General features: G+C 35.1%; 2 protein-coding genes and 1 pseudogene across 2 annotated transcripts; 2 read left to right on the top strand and 1 right to left on the bottom strand.

Moving 5' to 3' along the window:
- Positions 1-93: 93 nt before the first annotated feature.
- LOC136804301 (AFG1-like ATPase) lies at positions 94-10,292 on the bottom strand. The gene is made up of 4 exons (XM_067061009.1): positions 10,258-10,292; positions 2,660-2,932; positions 2,143-2,369; positions 94-1,931 (listed from the first exon to the last, which is right to left on the bottom strand). The coding sequence occupies exons 2-4, from the start codon at positions 2,877-2,879 to the stop codon at positions 720-722; spliced, it is 1,659 nt and encodes a 552-aa protein (XP_066917110.1). The 5' UTR covers positions 2,880-2,932; positions 10,258-10,292; the 3' UTR covers positions 94-719.
- On the top strand, positions 10,200-14,897 carry LOC136804322 (MTRF1L release factor glutamine methyltransferase-like). The gene has a single exon (XM_067061030.1). It carries the CDS (start codon positions 13,942-13,944, stop codon positions 14,743-14,745), a length of 804 nt encoding a protein of 267 aa, XP_066917131.1. The 5' UTR covers positions 10,200-13,941; the 3' UTR covers positions 14,746-14,897.
- A 1,045-nt stretch (positions 14,898-15,942) lies between these two features.
- On the top strand, positions 15,943-16,722 carry LOC136803834 (coiled-coil-helix-coiled-coil-helix domain-containing protein 2 pseudogene; annotated as a pseudogene).
- The last annotated feature ends 345 nt before the right edge of the window (positions 16,723-17,067 follow it).

A 17,067-nucleotide genomic window follows, 5' to 3' on the forward strand; every position in this document is an offset into this window, starting at 1 on the left:
TTATCGTTATTTACGTGCCTGAAAGCTGTTTAAACGGTTAAAAAGCAGAGTTCCATCCAGTACTATTTTGAAAGGGCATTCTTGTTGTTATTGTAAGTGCCTCCAAAATGTTTCTTTTAACAAATGACATTTTTAATTACCTCATTAAATCAAGACAATGTAAAGAGGTATCAGTTACAATCCTCCCACAAACAAATAATAAAAGTCATTAGAAGTAATTATATCAGTGATCCCCTATTACCTTACTGTCAATCTATAATAGTTATGAACACTTTCTTCCGAAAATAGGATAATGTTTCAAAAACACGAAGCTAAACAGAAAAATGAAACAATTTTCAAAAAATTCTTTCGGAAGGACACTGTTTTAAAAAACCTATTCAATTTTAGGACATAACTCTGCATAACTAATTTCCATATGGAGTTCCCCCATAATTCGAAAAAAATAATCTTGTAGAAGGACTTTGTTTTGAAATATTATTATTGAATCAATTTGAGAAAGACTTTAAATTAACTGCATTTTCAAAATTGATAAATTCGATTACTTTTCAAAGAAGTATGATTTACCATGTTTCGATCACTATCACGTGGGCTAAAAATATAACATATTCAATTTAAGATAATAACTATGTTTCAAAAAATAGTAGGGGGTTATAAATAAAACATTTAAATGAAAAGTTATAGAAACAATCATACTTCATATCATATTTGAAAATAGAATTTCATTCGGTTTCGTTTTTCTTTTTGATTTTATTTTTAACATGTTCCCACCATCCAAACCCCCAAAAATGTTGTGCACCAAATTTCGGAGCATCTTTTTGCCGTTCAGACACATGTCTTTTCAAATGAACAGCGGCTGCTTCCTGACTCAGGCTAGTGTAACTTGCCTCGTCTCCCCAGTCTGTTTCTTTATAGTCTCGATTAGGAATAGACCAATCTTCTTCAGTCTGAGTTTCGTTTTGTGCGTCCTGCTCTTTAGCCTGTTTCTGAAGCCTCATTTTCTCGCGCGTGCGTCGTTTCTCTTCCGCGTTCATTTTCTCGGCTTCTGTACCAATGTACGGCACAAATAACTGTTTACGATATTCAGTGGACTGATAAAACTCACTTTGCATTTCATTTAAACGACTTATAGCACGTTTAAAAGAGAAAATTTCATCTTCACCAGAAATCAAATTTAAAGATTTAAAATCCAATCCAGCTAATTTTAAATCATACGCGATTTCACCGATCATTTCCAAATGCATTTGTTCTACCTCATAGTTCTCATCATTTCTGGGAAGCATCATGAATAAATCCTCAGCTGTTGACTCAGCAGTGCAATAAATCTTAGCTCTAGTTTCATAAGCGGCATCGATAAAAGTCAACAGACGTCTCGCCTCGTTCTTCTGGTTAATAGTCATACGTGGAATCTCATCAATAAAGATATGACTATATTCATTACATATCTTAATATAATCAGCAGGACCATACGGTCGCATGAATAACTCTTTAAAATGGAATCTGGCAACTTCACCACAAGCAACTGGAATGAGGATCTTTCTATTATAAATCTCTAAGAATTCGGATGAAATCCGTTGTCCGGGTTCAATAAGTTTTGCAAACATCATATCAAGTTGTTTCTTATTCTCAGGTGCGACTGGATACAAGAATCTACATTCTCCTTCATGCATCTCCATACGGTGATCACGCTCAGATTCCACATGATGAATATCACAATTCTCAGCAAACAGACTGTAGAACGAGGATGGTTTCTTAACTTCCACTTCATCATTTTCACCAGATATGGAAGAGTTACTCAACTCCTCTGGTGACCTGTTGGAAGTACCAACAATGACAGCACCTTGAGATATCATGTATCCAAGAACTCCCTCCAATAATGTGAACGATGCATAATCACTGATTTGGATCTCGTCAAAGCAAAGAAGCCATGTATCCTGTAATGAAAATATTAATCATAAAAGTTGAAGGTTAAGTGTGGCTTCAAGAGTTCTCTACCAGGTAAAACAGCATGATAAACTCACCATTTGCTTTGTAGTGCTTGAAGTGAACAGGGCGCATCTAATGCTGGCAAAGCAAAATTAACAAATGGATTTCTTAAAATTTGTGCTCACACGGTGCAGAAGTCATTCTCACTCTCACACTCACCTGCATAATCTTATTTGCAATGTGTTCAACCGGTGAAGTATGGTCTACATTCTCATCACAACAAAGATTCCAACGGTTAATTTCTGAGTACAGGTACAACATAAAGGCATTAAAATGTACCCTCTTCTTCTTTTCTGTAGGGATACTATCATAAAAGATGTCTAGAAGCATTGTCTTGCCTGTACCCACACCACCATGTAAATAAAGTCCCCTTGGTTGGTTGGAGTCTGAAATAGAGATACAATGAATATATTAGGAGCCTCAGATATTTTTTGCTTTCAACTTTATTTTTTTTAAGTAAAAAAGTAGGTATGTATGGATCATTTCATTCAAGTGTGTGATACCTAAGTATCAGAAAAACTTGGATCCTAAAATAAATTAACCTTGAAATTCAAATTTTTGTTCTAAGACTGGTGATCTGTGCTTGGTTAGAAAATAACTTATTTGTGCGTGGTTGACAGGGATTACGTATTCATTCTTTGAGATCTTTTATAACAAATGTTTTCAAAAAAATTACCTTTACTTAATTGATCAGGGTTATAACTCTTGATGTTATTGAAGAGTTTCTGAAGTTGAAGCATTGCAGCAAATTGTGATTGGTCTGTTTTCATGACACCAAGTTCTAACATGCTACTGTATCTTTTAATTGGAGTACTGGATGTTGTTGAGCTGGTGTATCGACATTGGTGTACTCTAGCCAGACATTGGCGAACAAGAAATTGTCTAGCAGACATCATTTTATCCCTCAAATCTTTATCAACTTGTTAATTTGTGACCCATTTTTATATAACTAAAAATATGATAGTTGAAGCAGTGAAAATTATTGTATGAATACTGACAGCTTCATGTCTTATTCAAACAATCCTCAGTTGAAAAAATCTTTAAAAAAACAAATCATACCTTAAGTGTATTAATTTTGGCACGTAATTATTTTTGTGATATAGATATTTAATTTGGACGATGGTAGACTTTGTTAAATTTGACAGATTTTAATTTTGCGGATTTTACCAAAAAAGAGACATTATTTGTCTTAATTTAGGGACCATCATTTAATATTAGGACCAGCTCCTTAATTTTATACATTGGTACATGGTTAATAATAATACATAGTTGCTAACGCAGTGTAATCGCGATAAAATGACAGAGAAAAAATATAGTGTACACTTATAATAATTATGCATCAATATAGATGTTTTGGTGAAAATGACAGTCTTTTGAATAACTAATTACTCCACATACATTACTTTCCTTCAGACAATAAAAACATGATAAATTATCTTGTCTCTAGGTAACTGCTGTGGAGTATTTAGTTTTGTCCCCAGGTAATATACTGAACTCACCCATAACAATCCAAAAGACATATCTACTGTACAGGTATATGTACCACAAAACCCACAGGTACCTCAAAACCAACAATTTCATTTCAGGAGTTCTAGAAAACTCTAAAATGTTTTTATCAGCATAACTTTTTAAGATTATGTTGGCATAATAGTTTCTTTATTATTTAAAACAAAATTGAGCATTATTGATTGGGTGAAAGTTTTTTATGAAGATTTAACGCTAGAAATCTAGCTTCAAAATTTTTGATTTTTTTCAAAAAATGGTCAGATAAGGCACTTGCTATTGACTAACCTATCAATCTTTCGTTTTCTATTACCTCTAGGCATAACACAAATATAGGAAAAAAGTCTTAAGTGCTGTGTAAGCAATGTGTTTATTTTAATTGCTCTAAAAAAACTCACTTTTTATTTGTGGGTTTTGAGGTACATATGAGAAAAATTGTGAGTTTTAGAATTTTTTGATGTTGAACACAAAAATATTTATCTATTTCTCACACATACTTCTGGAATACAATTTTGTGAAACATTTTCAAGAAAAACTATGCAAAAATACAACAATAATGTTTAGCATATAACTCAAAAGCTTAAAAAAGTATGGATATTACATCATATTTACTAGAGCTAGACGGTTTAGTCCTGATACTTTGTTGAACATATTTTCAATTAAATCATAATCTGGAATGTTCATTTTTTTCCTCGAATGGGAATGAACTTTAATGGCTCCGCTATGATGTCATTTTTAACTGGGAAAATGCTTATATCTAGAAGATGGTCTTGGGTGTTTTCAAGAACAGTACCACTCCTAACTTTAGGCTTTAGACAGTGTAACTGAATTGAGTCAACAGCGCCATCTTCATCTTTTAAGAATCTCTTCAACAAACGACCAATATACAACCTTTTTGTTTTCTTTGTGGTGTAGATGGCCGCATACCAGTCTGTTGGCAGTGCCAGGTTTTTCCAGCAATTCTTGAGTTTTGGGATGTCGCTTTCATCATCAGTTTCATCTTCGGACATTTCGCTTCCTTCCGATTCAAATTCCTCACCTTCCTCATCTGATGACGAATCCTCCTCAAACAATCGTTTAGAGATTTAATGTTGTTTAGTTGGTAATATCATCAGTGGTTTGATTCCATTAACTTTATAGCTTGCTTTACTGCAAACTGAACGAAGAACATAGACATACTGGGAACTGCTTTAATCCCAAAGCCAAGCATTTTTGTTGTAAACAGATACATTAAGTTTTTGTATTTGATGAATGTTTCTCTGATCTCCTCTCTCTTCTTCTTTTTCACTTTCCTTCTTCAGCTTCTCATCCTTGATTTTTTTACCTTGGTTGCTACATCTTTAGCCCTCATTGAACCGTATACCTGAGTCACCCTTGTAGTTGTGGTTGCTTTCTTTTCTTCATGTGGCTTAACCTTTTTTATTGCCAGAAGGCCAGGAATTTCCTCCAGTTGGATGCTTCTTTCTGCCATCTCCCTTATCAGGGACTGAGCTTGGTCAAATTTAGCCTTCCAATAATCACGAGAACCTTTTCTTTTGTCAGAAGGAGACATGATGAGTGATGAGTCTGGAGTCGATGTAGATGTTGATGGAGGGATTTCTTCTTGTATACATGCTACTGCTCTGTCAAACTTTTCTTGCTGCATGAAGTTTACGCTCAATCCACTTGATGTTATTCCAACCCGCTTGGCACATGAAACTAATGTTAATGTTGTTAATCTTTATCTGCCCATTTAGGCCATATCTCTCCCCAGATAGTCATAAAAGCCTCACGATTTATGTTTTGCATGGGATTAAAAAGGGGTTCTTAAGCTTTTCGATATTCATGGTGGAGATTTAACTGTAATTGCACTGTAATTTCAACAACCTCAAATGCTTTGCAAAGTCTTCTTTTCATAGTAAATAATAGTTTCATTTGCTTCAATTAATGCCTAAATCAGTTTGATTCACTATCCAGACGATGCAAAAAAGTTTCTATCATTTGCAATAAATAAACTATGGACGGATGTTTTGTACTTTCATGAGTGCTAACAATAGTCAATGCAGTTTCCAAAATCATTTCAACACAATTAGGAAAACAAGTAAGCCTTAATTTTTACATACAAAATACCTATATGAAATACAAAATCAATTCTCAAAAAGTTTCAGGTAGAAATATAACGAGGGGAGAAATAATTTGCAAAACTACCTTGTGGGTTTTGAGGTACATCTATTGTGGGTTCTGTGGTGTAATAGGTAATTCTATTGAGACTAACTTATCAACATATGAATAGTTCTACAACAAACTTACCTAGATGTACAGGTGCAAATTTTTACCTTGATTGACCCAGTGGATTTAAAGATATTGTCAATAATATAAATGTGGGTTTTGAGGTACGTATTCAAAAAAAGCAAAAATTTTAAAAAGCAATGATATAAAAACAATCTAACATATAACATTGAAAAATATCAGGAAGAACTCTTTTCATGGGACTCTTCGCACCATCAAACAATTTACTTGATAAAGGCAGCCCAAAAAATAATTATTTAGGTCAGAAATTTAGTGTGGGTTTTGTGGTACATATACCTGTAATTTTGGGATATATGAATGACAGAATCTATCTATTTGGTTGAGTTGCAGGAGGCTTTTAAGGCCCATTTTCGCAACTATAGACACTTTCAATAAGCGCCCCATCAGCACCTTGAACTGACTACCCAATTCCCCTCACATGACATGGGTTGACCCGGGCGAAGGTTCATTCACTTGCCAAGTGAACCGCTGCGAGTCGGAATCAAACCTCAGTCGCCTGTGTAGCAACCAATGTCAATGACCATATACCACAGCGCCTTGAAGAAGTGTGGTAAACTTGCTGGAAGTATCAAAACAAATTTGTTGTCAAAGTGATTTAACAGGACCATCCCAGCGCTCCAGAAACTTCCGGAGTTTTCTGGAGCAGCTAAAAAAACACTATTTTTCTCTCCAGAAAATTCCGGTACTTCCGAAGCAAGTGATTTTTACCACATTTTAAAAAACTGTTTAAACATGGTTACAAAAAAATATTGATATGATGGTTCAGTCATTAATGAAATTGAATTTGTCACAATATATTCGAAAGCATCACTGGTCGAAAGATCAAAAAATTCAAAAACGTTAGGTTTCACTTCCATGAGTTGGCTGATTTCTTAAAAATAGTGCGCACTTAGTTTTCACATGATTAGCACAGAGAGTGCTATCATAATTATATCGCTGAAAGTTGTGCTCTGGAACAGGAAGTGCTCTGGAATCTTCCTGAGCACAAAAAAAACGTAACTATTTGCTCCGGATGTTTCCGGAGCGCCGGGAGGGTCCTGTCTGATTTAACAGTAAGTAAAATACAGTCCAGATATCAACAGTCCCATGTTTCCACCAACCATCCCAAGTTACAGCAGTTAACGGTAAAACTCAAGTAATTGTGAGGTTTACCCGAGAAACCTAAGGAGCAATTAATTTACTCAAGTTTTTCGGATGGAAAAAGTCCAAAATTAAGAAACCAGTCTTACTCGCCCGGGTAACTTGGGTTCTTGGGTTTACCTGATTTATATACCCGTTTACTCACAAATACTTTGGTAAAATGAAGCAAGAAAAAAGAGGAAGCATCACATTTTGCATTTGCTGAATTCAAGACAGTTATTCACACTAGCGTCCCGCTGAAATGTGTATCAAAGATGAATGCTGCAAAAGCGCTATATCGTTTACTTGACTCGCAAGCAAAGAAATGCGCCGCAAAACTTCAGGGATTCATTAAAAAATAACCTGGCACTTTTTAATGAAATTAACATTTTCAGAAACTATGAGAAATTGCCTAAAATTTGAGCCATAGATGAAAAAATTTGAGCCAAGCCAACCTTGAAAACTAATTTGAAGATCAATCTCCCAAGAAACAAGTGATACATTTATGGACCTACCTGGTTATGCATTTAACACATATATAATTGATGTCTACATGAGTATGACCGTTAAACAATCATTCAGAACACAAATTATAGTGATGATCGATCTATTAAAATTAGTTGTTTGTTTCTTATAAAAATAACGTTTAGAAACCAAAATTTCATGCTCTTGAAATATTCTTTCATATTGAAGACTTTGTGAGCAATAAAAACATCTATCTCATCAAAAAATTGAGTAATTTGGCTAAGAACATATTGATGTATGCTTATTAATAGTGATTCTTATAGATAAAGATGCGTTTTTAGAGCTGAAAAATTCTATTTTTACAAAAATCTGCTTGCGCCATCTTTTACCTATGATGGTACTCTACTTTCATGCAAAAAAAGTAGGGTATAAATCGCAAAATTAAATTCTGCGAAATTCGATTTCTTAATCATTTTTTTATTTTGTTGTTATTAACCAGGTGTTACCTGATGAAGAGATGGACACAATTGATTTTTAAGCATATAACGTGTATTTTTTATCAAATATAAACAAATATAAACAACTCCGTGATGCTTAAAAGTTAATCTGTAAGTTGATAACTTCTTCTCAATCTCAAATTAAATTCCGTTAAACTTTTGAAATTGGCTCATTCGCGAAATTAAATTCCGCGAAATTTGCCATTTTGAAACTCTGATTCGCGAAATTAAATTCCACAAAAATTTCTTCTCGCGAAAAATTTCTTCCCTTAAGGTACATCCTGGAGATGACTGATGTTATTTTTTAAGAGCCGTCGACAAAAGGTTTTCCTTTTTTTTAATTTTAACGGCTTGAGGTCGTAAGGGGGGGGGAGGGTAGTTAAAAAAAGTTTAAAAAAAGGAAAATCTCACTTTGATTGAAACACTTTAAGCTGAAAAGTTCTGAAAATTTCCTAGAGCGACAGGCTTTGAAGTTTCTTGTTAAAAAAATCGTGACAAAAATAATGCGTGTATGTCGGCAGCAGTGTCACTTTAAATAAACTTGCGGGCGGGGTGTAAAAGGGCGGGGTGTAAAAAGGTGGGAGGGCAGTTCATATGACAACGAAACCCACATAGACCTTTTTTCAAAGAGGCCACCCTGTTGAATACCGTAGGATCGTCTAATCTCGACATACGTCTTGCAATCTCGACATAGCTGTAGGCTGGTCTTCGGAATAAAAAATCAAACATACACAAATACATACCAAAGTTATCAATCAATCACTAAATTGTTCTCTCTCTCTATCCACGTCACAGATTGTTAATATAATATGAGAAATGTGAACTGTTATTACTTATATTTGAAAAGAACACTTTAACGATGTAGTAATCACTAAAAAACTAATTATTAGCATGCTTTCAACGAAGATGCCCAAATCACAACAACATTTTGCACGCGAGGAATTTTTTATTAGACCTTATTACCGTGAACCGAAAATAATTAAAAGAACCTGGTTTCCTTATGAATTTTAAAAGGGACCGGGTGTGCTAGGTGCGGCGCCTAGAAGTTTAACGCGGCCTCCTAGCGCCTAGAGCGTGTGCTTGCAATAAATAATAAGAAAATGGAAGCCAGGTCGACTAAGTGCGCGAATTATTTTTATCACGTGACTTGAAGCATAATAAAGTTGTAAAATTTTAATGATGGACACGAGAAAGTTACGAGGAAGTTTGCATGCGTTTCATGTGTTGTGTAAAACTGCTTATAATTTGGCTGTTTTTTTAATTGAAAGGATTGCAATGTTTACTGAACTTCTAGTTTAATGGATGAACTTGTTCGATAAGAATGATACCAAGAATTTCATTCAAGGTTTGTTTTGATTATTTTACAGATCCGGTGTCGAGATTGCAAGACGTATGTCGAGATTAGACGATCCTACGGTAATTATGTAGTCCAGCAGAAAAACAATGATAAAACCATGCATAATTATTACAATATGCATGATATGCATGGCTCTATCATTGTTTTTATGGCTGGACTACATAATTATTCAACAGGACGTCCTCTTTTGAAAAAAGGTCTATTCCACCCATCCCACCCTGACTCGACCCAGGGCTTGGAGTTTTAAATTTGAAAGGCCACAAGTCAAAACCACATGTTTCCTGTGTGAAAAGGAAGTGCTTTGAGGAGGATGGCGAATGGAAAGAACATGAAAGAACATGGTCGGGTCAAGTCCTTGAGATGCTATATTTGGGCCATTAAAAGTGTAATCTTTTGAAGAATTTTTTGGCCGATAAGAGGTAGGGGGGGGGGTTGAGCCTTATCAGCCTTTAGCTGTTAAAAAAAGAAAAATCTTTTGTCAACGGCCCCTATTGAAAGTTTGATATATCCTAAAGTAGTGCACGTGTGACTATACTATGACCCTGCCGACGCACCGGACTGTCCGGTGTATTTGTCCGGTGGCAAAAAGAATCATTTCGCTACACCGGACGCAATAAGTCCGGTGTCAGTCCGGTGTTGCATACAGGGAATTTTGGACGCCGGACATTTATGAAACAAAAAATTAAGAAACACCTGACGCACCGGACTGGTCATGTCCGGTGTTTTGATTGTCCGGTGGGAAAAATATCCTTCTCCGACACACCGGACATCCGACTTCCTTAAGTCCGGTGTAGAAATTGTCCGGCGGTAAAAAAATTCTCATTTTACACCGGACTTTCGCGTTTCCGGTGTTTGTAAAGTCCGGTGCGTCGGCAGGGTCCTACTGCAAGATCCAAAGATATTTGCCAGTACACACAGACACAAAATGCAATATAAAAATGAAAGAGAAAGAACTGAAAGGAAATCAGAAATGACCATTTACCTGTTTTACCCCAGATAGGGGTCCCTTAATTGGGTCAATGATGAACGAAATGCAAAACTTACCTAAAACAGCTCCATGTTGCACTGCAGTCTTGACTGCTTACCTGAAAAATTATGCAAAATTATGTAACAATTAGGCTACCATTTTTGAAATCAATGTCTACATTTTTAAGATGACGTAATGCTAGCCAATTGGATTGAAGTATTTCTGCAACGTCAGCGAATTTTTTTTTTCAAACTGATGTAACCTTTTCGAAATCTCTAGAAGGATAAAGATGGCGAAGAAGTAGCGCAGTCACATGAAATGAAAACTTACAAAACTTAACCAGTTAACCATCTTCAAGACGACATTAGCTCCATAAAGGGGCCATGCAAGCGAATTGATTGGTAGGTATGACTCTCTATCAGAACTTTTCCCTGTAATATAGACAAAAGTTTTGGGCTAGCTGCTGTTAGTTTTGTTTTATTGCGAAGCGAATTTATGAGCGAAGCAGTTTTGCTATATTGTGCACGTACCTTTAACTTCTATCCCAAGCGAAAATTTGCCATAAAATTTGCTATATAAATCACATCTTCAAACTGATGATTTTATCAAAATGACCTTGATTTGTTTGCCTTGAAGCCACAAAAACTTTCTCTGTTTGGTAGCTAGGACTGCGAAAAATGCCGTTTTAAAATGGTGTACCCTAGCAGGTAGATACATAGATACATAGATACATGGATGTGTAGATACATAGATGTGTAGATATGTAGATACATAGATACATGGATGCGTAGATATGTAGATACATAGATATATAGATACGTGGATATGTAGATACATAGATACATGGATACGTAGATATGTAGACACATAGTGAACAGCAACAAAATTACCGGAAGCCGAAACACGGACTTAGAATCTGAAGTTGATCAAATTGCCGCGCGGGCGGCACGCATCTAAGCAATCTAAGCAGTGTAGTTCTTCGGTTTTTAATGTTTATTTTGCTGTTAAATAGAAAAAAATAGTTTGAACGCACCGAGGAACGCACGGTGACAGAAAGAATCTCCATCATCCCTTGACTTTTAACAGCAAGTATCAAGTATCAAATAAGGTCAATCAATGAGAGGTTTTTGCAAGTCGCGCGGGCGGGAGGAGTGCTCTTTTAGTGAATGAAACTTACCTTGCAAAACCAAGTGGATATTCTATGATAAAGAAGTACAGAGGTAATCAAATTTGTCGAATTTGTCAAGAAATAAATCAAAACTGCTGAAGAACCAACAAGCCATCTTATTGTACATTTTTGTTTTTGTTTTATTTTTATGTTTTGAGTGATGATTTCGACAGACACGATTCGTGATTCGAATAAAAATGTTCGATCGTTCGACGAATATCGTTCGATTTTATTAAGGCACCGTTTACACTAGAATAACTAGAATGAGAACAAAAGTGTGATGCGCAGGGCAGCGGCGGGTGTTGCGCCGCCGTGTATTATGCAATGTGTTTGGGGAATTAAGGCTCTTACAACCCTGTCTCTATAGCGGCTTTATTAGAAGAGGGATTTTTAGAGAGTCTCTTATTTTGCTAGCAACTTGCGAATTAAGGTGGAGTCTGGATCGCTTCGCAACCCTTATACAATACGGCTAGTCTAGCTTTTACACATTTTTCTAACTTTTTATTCATGTCCATCATACCATGAGATCGGGTAACTTGCATCAGTGGAGGCAAACATGCATAGCCCTCAAATGAAACCCATGTCTGGTCATTAAAATACAAAGTTAAATCAAAACAAAAATGGTAGAGTAGAGCTGTGAGAGGAGCTGCGTAGTTCCTTTGTTTCGAAATTTTGCTGCTTTGATTGGGCGGCAATCACAAATATCTTCGTTTCGCGTCACCCGACCGACTCTCAAAAATTGAGTACAATTGAGAAGGAGCAGTTTTTGCCTATACTAAGGAAAGTTTTTTACTATTTTTTACTACTTTAAACCCATTAGGAAAGTAAAACTATTTTCATAAATTTTGTAAAAAGTACAAAAAGTTGCATGTTCTCAACACCAACAGCATACCATCAATTGCTCTAACTTGGGACTAATCTGACAAAACATGGGACAGCAATTCGTCCACCATTTCACCGAACATCCACTCATTTGATTTGAGTTAATGAACGGCGTATTTAAAATGATACACGATTTCTTTTTCGCACTGAGTAGGCTTTTAAATCGAAACATGAAAGAAATTCCGAAAACTGAGTGCCAAAAAATTGTGGAATTTAGCAGGGGAGTCTTGTTACTGAAAGAGATGTCAAAGTCCGGTGTAAAATGAGAATCTTTTTACCACCGGACAATCTCTACACCGGACTTAAGGAAGTCGGATGTCCGGTGTCAGAGAAGGATATTTTTTTCCAATCATTAGAACAATAAAAGATGGAATTTCTTAATCCAAAAAGAAATATTTACCGAACAACAAAAGCCTTTTAGAAATTTGTTCTTAAAGACAAAGCATATTTTGTTTTCATGCCATTAAAAAATTCCACGAAGACGGAGTACACACATCAACTTTCAAAACACGCAAACTGAAAGCAGTAATTATGACGTCACGCATTCAGCAGGTTCAGATCGATGTTTTGATTTGATCGTTTGGCGGTTCTATTCCCAGGAGAATAATTTACCGTCAGCCGAATAAGGATTATTTTTGTACCTTCGCGGGTGATTTTTCAGCTTGAGTTTATGTCTAATGTTTCTTGAAGTGCTTGTTCTAAGAGATGGGCGAATTTGACTATTTCTAGTTTTCAAAAGAAGCAAATTTAATCTTTCTTCTACAAGATTACACTTTAATATAATGCCAATTATGCATGTAAGTTTTATATTAATACTTTCTTTTTGCATATGTTTTGCATACTTTCTATAAGGGAATTTCACCACGGCAATTCGGCCACCATAATTTTTGCATACAATTCAATATGGCGGATGGAAAGACGAAAAGGTCTATTGAAACAAGAGAAAAAGAGAAACTTTGCTATCTTTTGAACCTGTCCAAAACACATTCAATTTTATCATACATCTTTGCTATAATAAAATCTATATACTTTTAATGGGATAAACTTTCACGGGGATAAGATTTCACAGATTTCACGGATTTGTGGGTCTTCCGCGAAATTCTGTGAATTTAAGTGTCAAATAAATATTATTTGTGAATGAATACTTGCCTCAAAGAAGGGCAAATAATGTGTGATCGTGAAAATATTGCCACCCAATAGTGCCACCCGGGAAATCAAGTCCCCGCAAAATTTGATAGGCCCAACCGCGAAATTTAATCCCCGCAAAAAATTATCCCATTAAAGTATTATAAAGATCGAGCACGCAAATTTTCTTTAATCAAAATTAAATGTGATTTTTCTTCTCCATATCCAAATTATTACTATAAATTCTACGCCATATCGGCCAACAAAGCCAAAATTGTAGTAGTTCCTGATTGTTAAATAATTTTGTAGAATTTAAACACTTTTTGGACTTTTGAAGGCGAATTAAAAGAATTTCAAGTATTCAGAAATACAGAAAATTTTAAAATAACACCCAGTTGACAATGAAAAATGAGGGAAATGAGTAAATGTACATTTATGCACACTTTAAGGCAAATAGACTTTAAATTCCAATATTGTCCATAAGAGAAGAAGGAAAGTAAAGAGAAGATAATTTGTAGTTCTTAGTTGGATAGACTGCTGAGTTTTTTTCATTTTATTCTTCATTCTATTTTAATGCACAAGCAATATGAAAGAAAAGTCAATATTTCTCTTGGGATTGCTCAAGATTACCAGGTTTCATCAGAAATCATTCTGCGTGTATAGTCCTTCCCATTCAACATGCCTTTCCCGAAATATTCTCGGACATTGGAAGGCGATGATGATTGAGAAGGGTATTGAGTCTCCTGAGGTGTCAATCAAGGAGATCAACAAATATGTCCAGAAGTTTGACTGTAATCTTCAAGAACAAACAAAATTATTTGAAAAACTTTGTAAACAACGAATAGAAAGAACTCCACTCCAATATATCATAGGAGAATGGGATTTTCGTTATTTGAACTTACAAATGAAACCACCTGTTTTCATACCTAGACCTGAAACTGAGAGTTTGATTGAATACATTAATGAATACTTAATGAGACCAAATAATATATCAAATTTCATTGAAATTGGATGTGGCTCTGGTGCTATATCATTGTCTCTATTACACGAAAATCCCCAATTGTCTGCAGTAGCTATTGATAAATTGAAGGATGCAGTTGACTTGACTCAAACCAACGCCGAAAGGTTTGAGCTAAAAGATAGAATAAATGTCCAGTATACGGACATAAAAAACTTCAAAATTAACAATAAAGATATTGGAAAGTTTGATATGCTTGTCTCCAATCCACCTTATATCCCAACAAACGAAATTAAAACTTTACATTCTGAAGTAAAAGACCATGAAAGTATATTTGCTCTAGATGGGGGTCAAGATGGACTGGACACTTTCCGTGAAATTCTTCACCATAGTCGATTCATTATGAACAATAATAGTAGTCTATTGGTTTGAGTTGTCTGAACAACATCCAAAACAAATTCCAGATGTGTTAAAGGATTTTCCAATGTATAAGTTGATGGGAATTTATAAAGATTGTTATTATGTTGATCGTTTTGTTAATTTACGTTTTGTTCCAGAATAAAATTTTTGATTTATTTGCTAGCTTTTGATATCTGTCTGTTTCTGGGAATATGTTGTATATTCTGGAGCAGTCTTGATTGACCCATATTATACTGAAGTCTATTCCAAAAAAATTTGCAGTTTTGATACTTGAAAAGGTAAAAAAGAAAAGATGTAATTCAAAGTATTACCTCGTTGAAAAGATGATCCTAAGCGGATGCTTTTAGAATTTCAAAATCTTTTTAATTAAATTTTGAAAATGAAGATGAAAAAATTGTAAAGATTTTTTCTACTTGATTGAAAATTTTGAATTTATACTTTTCTGAAACAAATTAAACTTTACTTATTTCATAATATGTTTTTATATTTTCTACATCTTTTTTGGATCAAAAATTAAAGCCCTTCAAAGTACGCTAAAATGGCCAAGAATGGGCATAATGGACCGACTTTGGAGGGCTGTAACTTTTGATCCAAGAAAGATATGAAAAATCTGAAAGCATGTTTGAAATAAGCGAAGCTCAAAGTTTCAGAAAGTGATAAATTGAAAATTTTCAATCAAGACGAAAAAATCTTCTTTTTTTCATCTTCATTTTTGAAATTTTTGAAAGATTTTGACATCCTAAAATTATCTGCCTAGGATTATCTTTTCAATTAGGTATCTCCGAGAGCAATGCATCAAAACGTACGGACTGCTAATTTTTTTGAAGCAGTCTTAACTTTGTAAAGGTTGAATGAAGCAAAATCAGAAAGAGGTGAAAGTTCTTAAGAATATGATGGGCATGTTTTTTGTTACGCCCACTGATCTGTAACTACCTTACTGGCCTGGGCTTCCCGTATAAAAGGAAGCGTGTCCAATTTTTCATCTGACTAGTCCACCATGATGTTTTCAATTTTTGTTTTCAACAGGGTGATTCGAATGTTATGAAATTTGAACGTTTGATTGAAATTCTAAGGTAAATTAGAAAACAACATGGTAGACTTCAAAACTGGACACTAAACACTAGCCTATATATATCTAATGTATGAAATAATGTCTAGTGCATAAAGGAATATGATAAACTGTGTTTATAGATAAAAAGATAATTATTGTTGAAATTTTTTCTTTAATTTAAAACATTTTCTTATAGCTTAGTAAACTAGAAATTAAAAAAATGCCACGAGGAAGTCGATCAAGTGGGGGACGATCATCTGGCTTTTCAAGGCCAGCGCCTGCCGCCCGGGCGCCACCACCACGGCCTGCACCAAGCAAAAATGTACCAGCTGCTGCTCCAGCCAGTTCGGTTGCACCACCCATGCAACAACCTAAACAACCAGGACTTATGGCAAATATGGCGTCCACGGCCGCTGGTGTCGCTATTGGATCCACTGTCGTAAGTTTAATAGATTACTTGGTGTGTACCTGTGGATTACTTTTCGCTTGGACTTTTTTCGTGAATCGATAATCTAAAATTTTCGCGGGGACAAATATCGTGAATTGGCCTCTATTTACCCAATTTACTAAAATTTTCTAGGGGTTTTCGCCAAAACTCGGATTTTAAATTTCTTACGAAGATTTTGAATCGTGTTGAATAGTAATTATCAATGGATCTTGTGCCCGATTTCTTTCTTTAGGGGCATACTTTGGACATCATTGACTGGAGCATTTTCTGGGGGAAACAGCGCCTCATCGGAGCAACAAGCTGTTGCTCAGCAACAACAACCAGAACGTAAACCCACAAAACCCATGTGAATGAAATGAATCAATTCTTGGAATGTGCAAACCAACAATCTGACATCACGCTTTGTCAAGGATTCAATGAAGCTTTGAAACAGTGCAAAATGTATTACCAAGCAACCAGTAAGTACTGTGATGGAGATATTATACCTTGAAGGAACTAATTTTTGCAGAAATTTTTTTTTTTTTTCGGTTCTAGGTGCCTATCGCAAAGCTAGGTTTTCAAATTACAACTTTTATCAAAAATCTTTAAAAATCCTTTGGAAAATGAAAGAATTTCGAAAAAAACCACGAAAATTAGTTTTCTTAAGGTAAACAATAAGATAAAATACTTTCACTCTCAATAATTCCCCATGTAGACATTTTTGTGTTAGAAATTTCACGAGTATCGTCCCAACTTGTACAAAACCTTCTTTCAACCTTCATAACTGTATTTGACCGTTATACACGTTCAAAGGACTTTGTTTCGACGTTGTGGGGTTCAGGCCTCCTGACGTTAT

Source organism: Clytia hemisphaerica, unplaced genomic scaffold (assembly GCF_902728285.1).
Source record: "Clytia hemisphaerica strain Z4C2 unplaced genomic scaffold, Clytia hemisphaerica genome assembly, whole genome shotgun sequence".
Taxonomy (NCBI): domain Eukaryota; kingdom Metazoa; phylum Cnidaria; class Hydrozoa; order Leptothecata; family Clytiidae; genus Clytia; species Clytia hemisphaerica.